The 8,575-nt window shown below is 40.9% G+C and overlaps 1 protein-coding gene across 1 annotated transcript; it reads right to left on the bottom strand.

The window, feature by feature from the left end:
* Nucleotides 1–3,581, bottom strand: pou3f2b (POU class 3 homeobox 2b). The gene has a single exon (XM_034229224.1). It carries the CDS (start codon nucleotides 3,478–3,480, stop codon nucleotides 2,338–2,340), a length of 1,143 nt encoding a protein of 380 aa, XP_034085115.1. The 5' UTR covers nucleotides 3,481–3,581; the 3' UTR covers nucleotides 1–2,337.
* Nucleotides 3,582–8,575: the final 4,994 nt, after the last annotated feature.

Genomic DNA, 8,575 nt, shown 5'->3' with positions numbered 1-8,575 from the left:
CGTTGGAAAAAAGCTGTTTAATATCAACCCCATTATTTAAAAATGTGCAAGTCCGTTGTTCGTGTGTCAGGCGTTTTATCACCCCTGCTTTATCTATCCCAAGTTCATCCAGTGAATATGACATAGCCTATAATATCCCCCCAAAAACCAAAATGACTGGTTTAACAAGCATTTAAACAAAAAGAGAAGAAACAGCGTCGGATTGCTACAGGTATGCATCCCACAACTTCCTGTGAATTATGAGTTCATTAAAGCTACTGAGGAAATATTTCAATGCCATGGTGCGTGTTGTTCTTTGCAGGATAACATAAATCAGGAGGGGGGGGGGGGGATAAGATGTTTCCACATGAGAAAAACAAGTCCCTGGATTTCTGTTTTTGCATAAAACGAAAAGCAAGGTTCTGCATGGAGAAAATATGTTTTTACATTTAGCTGTGACGGTGTTAGGCTGTCGCAATGCCGCTGAGAAATCTAAAATATGTCTCTCTTAATTCTTCCCCTACAAAACAAAAGCCTTCTCGGTGTTATTTCATATATATCTCGCACTTTGTGTCATCTATAAAAAGCCATTGTATAATAAATTACAATCTCATTAACAATACTAAAAAATAAAATAAAATGTCTACGAGCAGTTTCTCCCCCCATGTAAAAAAAAGCAACAAAGACGAAGATGAACAAAATGGCTGAAGTGAAATGCATGGCAACGACTTTACAAACAAATTAAAATAACACCATGTGAATAATAATAATAATAATAATAATAATAATAATAATAATAATTTTGATCATATGCTTCTATTTTTTTGGGAATGTCTGGGAGAAAAGCTAAAGGCCTTATTATTATTACCATTTTCGTTTTTCAATACACTAACCATCTCCGTTTTCATCATCTACGTCTGATTCATGTTGGATAATTCTTTAGAAAATTGTTATCGATTCCTCAGAATGAAGTCCTCAAAGCACTATATTTTGATTGGAAACACAACCTAATGTAATTTCAGAGCGGACATCAAATGGCAAAACAGAACTCCTTAGATATTCAAACAAATTAAATCGATTTCACATTAATAAAAACAAATCTGACGACTGGAAATAAAATGCGCCACAAAGAAATATCAAACTGTAAACGAGCATAATTTCGGCAACAAAATGAACGTTAAATAACACACACATACAAGGCAGTATAGGCTATATGACGAGAACTGTTTGTTTTTGAAAACATCAATCCAAAGAAAGTGCCCCAGTGAAGAAAAAAAAAGGGATGAAGCCATGACTTTTAAAGTTATACATTATTTACAAAAGTGGATCCAAATGTACTCTGAGAGTTGGTGACGTAATATTTGTGTAGATATCTATAGCCCATCATGTTGTGGAAAAGTGCCAGATAATCCAATCAGTCGACACGGAGCCCTTCCTGAAATCTCTGAGGGGGGGGGGGGGGGGGGGAATATCATTTAACGCGTGTTTTGTGAAAATATATCATGGACCTTTTGTTTACACTGCTGTCTGACTCCTGATAGAGGTCAAACAGTTTTTATTATCACTGCACTCAGGCCAGTTATTAAGGAGTTTAGCCAGTGAGCCATACAGGTAATAATAACAATACGAATAATTATAATAATTATGTGTTTATAACTAAATCCTAACCTCACTGAATAACTAGCTGGATGTTTCCAAGCAGTGTTTGGCGGCTGTGTGCTGGTGCCTGGCTGACAGATGGGACTCAGGCGATGCTCACCCCCAGCTGGACTCCACTGGACTGGGGCTGCAGCCTTTACTGGCCTCCAGTTTACTCCATTAACGCAGCTCCTTTGACCCCCCTCCTGCACCACCCACACACATCACCATCACTGCTGGACGCAACAATTTAGAGCAAGAAAACTAAACGCCTTTGTATTTGCTTTCCCTTTTACTCACAGGGAAAAAACAGTGTTGTTGTGTGATTTGATATATAAAAAATGGAAACCATTCAGCTATGCTTTTCGTCTAAAACCAGGTATCCCTCCTCCCCTCCCTCTTTTTTTTCGTCGTATAGTATAATTTCAATACACAATAGGGGCTACACCTTGAAACTGCGTCGACTGGAGTCACAGTGCTGGGCATGTATCCTCGGAGAACAGAACACAGGCTTATGTTCCTTTAGCTCTGCAGAGGAATAAAAAGAAAACGTCCTGTCCTCCCCTCACTTATTTTCCAGATATTCATTGCAGATATTGTCACTGCAATCTATTATACATAAAACACCCACTATAGAGTCTCATAGTTCAGTGATTTATATATAACATTGGGGATAAATAAAAAGGGTAAACATGTCCTGGAGGAGTGGTCCAGCAGAGTTCATTGGACCGGGGTCTGGACCCCGTGGTGCGGCGGCGTGTCCCCGTACACATCCTCATTCCCCGGCAGAGCTCCGGGAGGGGTCATGCGTTTCTCCTTCTGTCTCCTGTTACAAAACCAAACCCTGACCACTTCTTTCTCCAGTTGCAGACTGTCCGCGAGACCCAATATTTCCGAAGCTGCCGGTTTAGGGGACTTCAAAAAATGGCTCTCCAAAGCTCCCTTTACGCTTACCTCGATAGAAGTCCGTTTTTTCCTTTTCCTCCCCTGCGCCGCGATTTTGTCCAGGCTGGTCGGGCTGCCCGAGGTGGAGTCCGCCTCCTCCAACCACTTGTTCAACAGAGGCTTCAGCTTGCACATGTTTTTGAAGCTGAGCTGCAGGGCCTCAAACCTGCATATGGTGGTTTGGGAAAACACATTTCCGTACAGGGTCCCCAGGGCGAGTCCCACGTCCGCCTGCGTGAAGCCCAGCTTGATCCTCCGCTGCTTGAACTGCTTGGCAAACTGCTCCAAGTCGTCCGAGGTCGGCGTATCCTCGTCCGAGTGGTCGTGGTGGCTCTGCGACCGGTGCTGGTGCTGATGCTGGGACGCAGGGTGTCCGTGGTCGCTGAGGTGCGGGCTGTGGTGCTCCTCGTGAGTGTCTCTTAGGTTGTGGTGGTGCATCCCCTGTGCGCTGCCCGGGAGCAGCCCGTTGACGCCGAAGCCCGGCTGGGAGTAAATAAGGCTTTGGCCGTTCGTCGTGGCCATGCTCGGTATGTGCGCCGCGGTGGTGGTTCTCCACGCCCGGCCGTCGTGGTGGTTCACGTGCGTCTGGTGCACCAGATGAGGTGGCCGGGACTGGTGCTGCAGGTTGTTACTGGAGTTGTGCATCTCGTCCCGGGCGCTCTGCACCGCGGGTTTGATGTCCTGCTCCACGCCGAGCGGGCTGGAGGACCACGGGGCTGTGTCTCCGTGGGACAGCGCTGTTATCCACTGGTGTGCGTGGCTGAGCGTGTGGCTGTTGCTCTGCAGCGGGTAGTCGCTCTGCAACAGGCTCTGCGCGTCCCGGTACGCCGTGGCTTGCTGCATGCTGCCGGGCTCCGAGTGCACGATGGATGCGCTGGAGGTGAGGATGCTGTAGTGGTTAGACGCTGCGGTCGCCATGACTCTCGGAGCCGGACTGGTCTCTCTTATTGAAGGAACCTCGCATTTGACAGATCCTCTCCTGCCCACAGGCGGCTCTCAGGCGCTCTGCCAAGTGGACGCCGAGGCGCACCTGGACTCCGTCACGCCCCCGCCGCTCATTGGACTTCCCAGGAAGATGTACGTGGTAACCAAGGGCAACGACGCGGTGATTGGCTGCTGGGAAGTCTCAGCAAACACTACTCTCTTTGTTGGAGAGGTGCGAGTTGAGGCTCCCGGGAAGCGGAGAGCCGGAGTGCAGCATGGGGAGACGGAGCACCGGCATCAGCAGAGCAACTGTAAGAGACAGTAGATTTACTTTGATAATCAGGTATCAGGAGGCTGAGGGGAGTTGAGATCCAGGGGACTCAGATGAATACAAGAGCTCTGCTGTGCAGGATATACTGTGTGTTTAATGAGGTAGACTTTACATGTTGTTGCTATTTGTTATTGCATATTTATGATATTACATTTGGCTATGGAAACGTGCGTAATATTGCATTTCAGCAAAGATTGTTGAAATGCAACAATCTGCTTTTCAAAGACAAGGCCTGTGCGAGAGGAAAATGCAGTTGAATGTATTTATAGGGATGCTGTGTTGCAACATTTCTGCTTAGACATTGTTTGCATATTAATATGCCTGTATAATTTGCGTTGTGTGTATGAGATAGGGTTTTGATACTCTTTTTGCAAAGAGTATGTAAATTCCATTTTGAAATTACCGTTAAGCTTAAATTCTGCTGTAATTGGGAAACAAACTAAATAGTTCTAAAACAACATGCATGCTCACATACCAGCAGATAAAACACTTAATGTGTTAAAATATAAAGTGTACTGTCTTATTGTAAATGTAGGAGAAATATCTGAAATACAACTTGTTTTCTAAATGTAACATATCTGGTAAAGGAGAAAAGCTCAGGCACGTTTTAATAAAATGTATTGTATTATTAAAAAAATCTAAAACATTTGAATACATTTCATTACATTTAGCTTCATTTGCTGACAGCTTTCAAGTGAGAGTTTGGTAGGAGTTTCAATTGAGTTATGTCTAACTCTTTTTTACTACCTGCATTGAATTTCTACATCTAATCCCTGCGTCCTTAAATATTTTTTAAACCAGTCTAATAAAAGCTAAAATGCAAAAGAAAGTGCCATTTTATCATCAGGGTTTGTGAAAGTGTAGCTTAGCACTTTTTTTCTCAATGAAGACTTGTAAATGTAACCGTCTTTCATATGTCTGCACATGAACACTTTTACAGCCCATAAAGTAAACAAATCCACTATTGTGCCATACCAGGCTGTAAATTGAAATAACCAGCATGCACTGGGAGGAGTGGCTACACACAGAGAAAGGGAGGATTGAAGTTTAGATTCTATAGCTTGAAGGACATAAAATACATTTAATAATGCAATATGCTTCTTTAAAAAAATGCAGTTAATGTGCTTTAAAATTGCAACACAGTAAAGGATCAACGTGGGATCTTTAGAGCGTCTTTAGAGAAGCCTTTTGGTTCTTTACATTATCAAAAGAGATTTAGAATTATTTTTGCACTACTTTAGAGTTAATAGCTTCTGCTCATCCTCCAGTAAAGTGAGAAAAGAGAGGAGTGAAGAGGAGGATTAAGTCCAGACTCAGGCCTTCAGAGCAGGCAAGGCAGCGAGGGCCCCCCCACCCCAGCTGTCGTCCCCCAAGTGTCAGCTTCAGGGACCAGGACTTTGTCCAGAGAGGGGACATTCCTGGCCGGCCGCTGCTGGTTGCCATAGGGAGAGGTAAATGAAACAACAGCAGTCGCGTCACTGCTGCCTCCCCCTTCTCTCCCCTGTTCCTGGACTATCTAAAGGCCTCTATTTAGAGAGGCTCTCTGCTGCGGGGACAAAGCCTTCACAGGGATAAAGGAGGGAGGGGTAAAGAGCACAGGGCCCTGAGAAGAGGGAGAAAGGACGAGAAGAAGTGAAAAAGATGAGAGAGATTATGTCTGTCCTCAAAGCTGCTCCTCACACTGCACTGAGAGAAAATACAAACAGAATGTGGCTTGGCAGAAGTTTCGAATTCCTAGTGCCTTCATTTTGAATGCTAGAAGGAATGAATACTTCTTACATGCAATTCAAAAGCATTTATATGGCCTGTAACAAGCAACAAGCAATATAGTAATAGATACTGGCCACAAATTAAACCAATAAATCAATGGAGGCATTTCCTCAATATCCACATTTCTAACTTCTAAACTATGCAAATGACTGAAACTGTAATTAGACATTTTATTTAATAACTTAAAAGGTAGGTCCTAATTAAAAGGCAATAAAAAAGCAATTATCAAAGAAATATTTTCACAAGAAATAATCAAAATGTGAAGTAAAAACTGAAAACAAGTCTATATGCACACTTACAATTCATTCTTAGGAATGTTAATTTATTCAGGAAGTTCACACAAGGACACACGTCATGTGTATCGACTGAGCTGTGTGAATAATATACAAAGAGAAAGTGATAATTACTCATGTTCTCGTCCCTTGCTTTACATCTGGACTGGATGTTTAACTTGCTACCTGATTTAAGTGGTTTTCTCTTGTCTTTTTCTGCTTTAGTGGACAAAATAGACATTTTTAAATTATGATGTTGCTTTATAAAACTGTTGGACGGTAAACTAAGACAAGTATGTTCTTATTACCAGTTTTAAGGTGCTTGTACATCAATTTGATGCTACATCTCAGAGGCAAATAGTGTACCTTTTACACCCCTACATTTACAAAAGAGCTTTAGGTACTTTGGATATTCACCTTACTTATAACTAAATATAATCAACATATAATGTCTCTATTATTATTAGTGGTTAAAAAAGATTGGTTTGTGAGATTTAGAAGCTACCCAGCAGTACAAATATATAAAAGTATACTCGATGCAACATTAAAGTAATTTAAAGTGATGAATGCAATAATGCATCAATAACTATAATTTAATAATTGAACATATTACTCTGAAATGGGCCATTGTACAGATTGAGTACTTTCCAATTCAGTTTCTATGACATTTCTTTATTTGCACTGTTGAATTACTGCTTTTTACTTAAGTCAAAGTATTCTTCCACAAAACAAAGAGCACATGTCATCATCTTGAAATAAATAAAAGGACCTTTTGTTAATTAAATGCATAGTTTGTTATATCTTTGCTTTAAATGTACACTTTGCAGCCACACAAATATAACATTGATAATTGGTTGGACTTAAAGTTAACAGTTAAAAGTCTTTTTAATAGGCTATGTTTTCTAATGTTGTTGTTCTGTTAGCATTTATAATGTCTGTAAGCAGTGATTTGGATAAGGCCTGTAATGATCAGTGGAGAATATTCCATGTATAACTCAAGCTCTTCAATTAAGTATTACTGATTGGGCCTTTAATGGCTCTCATTTCATAGGCTAATAATCCTTTATGGATGTGAATCCAGCTGCACTGATAGCACATGAAGCTGCCAGGGTTAAGTCATACGAGGAAAAGTTTCCAGGCACAGCTCAGTAATTAATTCTGGTAATATTGAACATTATTGTGGCGTAACATAGAAATTGTCCAAATCAAAAGAACATTGTGGTGATTAGGCTGTAATTCAAGGAATTACCACATTGCCACATAGGCTTAAATAGTCGTGTTGGGAGAAACGCAAAGCACATTATTTTAATGGTGTAATATGCAAACTATGGCTCGTTTCAATTACATGGCTTAACAATGCATAAATGATGCGCGCCTTGTTATTTTGACTGCAGGGTCCTCAGTTATTCAATCACTGAGAAGGGCCCCGTTACAGGGGCCCTGCTGCCTCCTTGCTTACAGTGGGAACACTGAGCACAGAGGGCTGTTGCCAAACTACATTTAAGGGAATACAAATGAACAGCATGAGAATGTAAGCGTTAAATTAACAGTACGATAATTATATGACCCGTGTGCTGTAAAGATTCAATTTCTAACGCTCTAATTAGGCGACTGTCTCCCCATATATCAGCTCACATCCCCTCTGCCAATTTCTCAGCAGAAAGCGTCCTGCGAGCGGAAATAATTAGATTTTATTAAGACACGGCTAGCATAATAAAGAAAATCAAAGGAGGGGCTGGTTGAATATGATATGTTTTTAAAATCGTTGATTTTTCCGCACACACACAGTCCACTGAGCCCCATTTAAAGACAAGGTCAGTTGAGTCCAGACTGGAGGGAAACAGGCTGTCTGACTGTGTTAACCAAGGCAATACACTGTCCACTGTAGAAGGAAGATATAGTACAACACATATATTTCTTAACCCGCCCTAACACAGTAATACAGTCCATGAGTGATGCTGTAAAATCATCACTGAACAATTCCTCTATGTGAGGCTGCAAGTAATGATTATTTCGAGTCCAAAGAGCATTCAGCTTATTTTACTTGGCATGTTAATGTATGTGCAGATTTTGACACCAGATTACTGTTTAAAGTCTATAGGTCAAGAGCTCAACTCAGTTTAACACATGGGACGTAAGAGATGATTTTTGTGACATCACAAGTAGAGTGTAGCCAATATTCAATTTACAGAAGTGTGATGGGAAAACCTTCAATGTGTATACACTGAGAACGGACTTTTCATTGTAGTAGTATACATATTGAGTCTAATAGTTAATGTGCATATTCAGAGCTCCATCGATGGAGAATGAGCTATCATTTTAAGACTTTAAAGGAGGTAAATAAATTGTGTTCTTTTTGTCTGGGACACAAATTATTATTTCAAGCACATCTCAAAACAGGTCTGGAGAGGATCCTTCAAATGCGTATTGTGTCCATTCAACAGTCGCCATACCAAAACAATTCAGTAGTCAGAAAAGTCGAAGAAAACATCTAATCTTACCTAAACAATAATTCTTATTAAAATATTTGCTGATAAATTCTCTGTCAAATGTCAATTTTTTCATCTCTTATTATATACATGGAAGGATTCATGCCTCCATTGAATACCATTGCAATATATAGACTATTATTATTATTATTATTATTATTATTATTATTATCCAATGAGGTATAATAAAATGCTTACCAATTTAGCATTTAGTGCCACAAAGAGAC

This window comes from Gymnodraco acuticeps, unplaced genomic scaffold (assembly GCF_902827175.1).
Source record: "Gymnodraco acuticeps unplaced genomic scaffold, fGymAcu1.1, whole genome shotgun sequence".
Taxonomy (NCBI): Eukaryota; Metazoa; Chordata; class Actinopteri; order Perciformes; family Bathydraconidae; genus Gymnodraco; species Gymnodraco acuticeps.
This window is presented reverse-complemented; position numbering and strand designations above follow the sequence as displayed.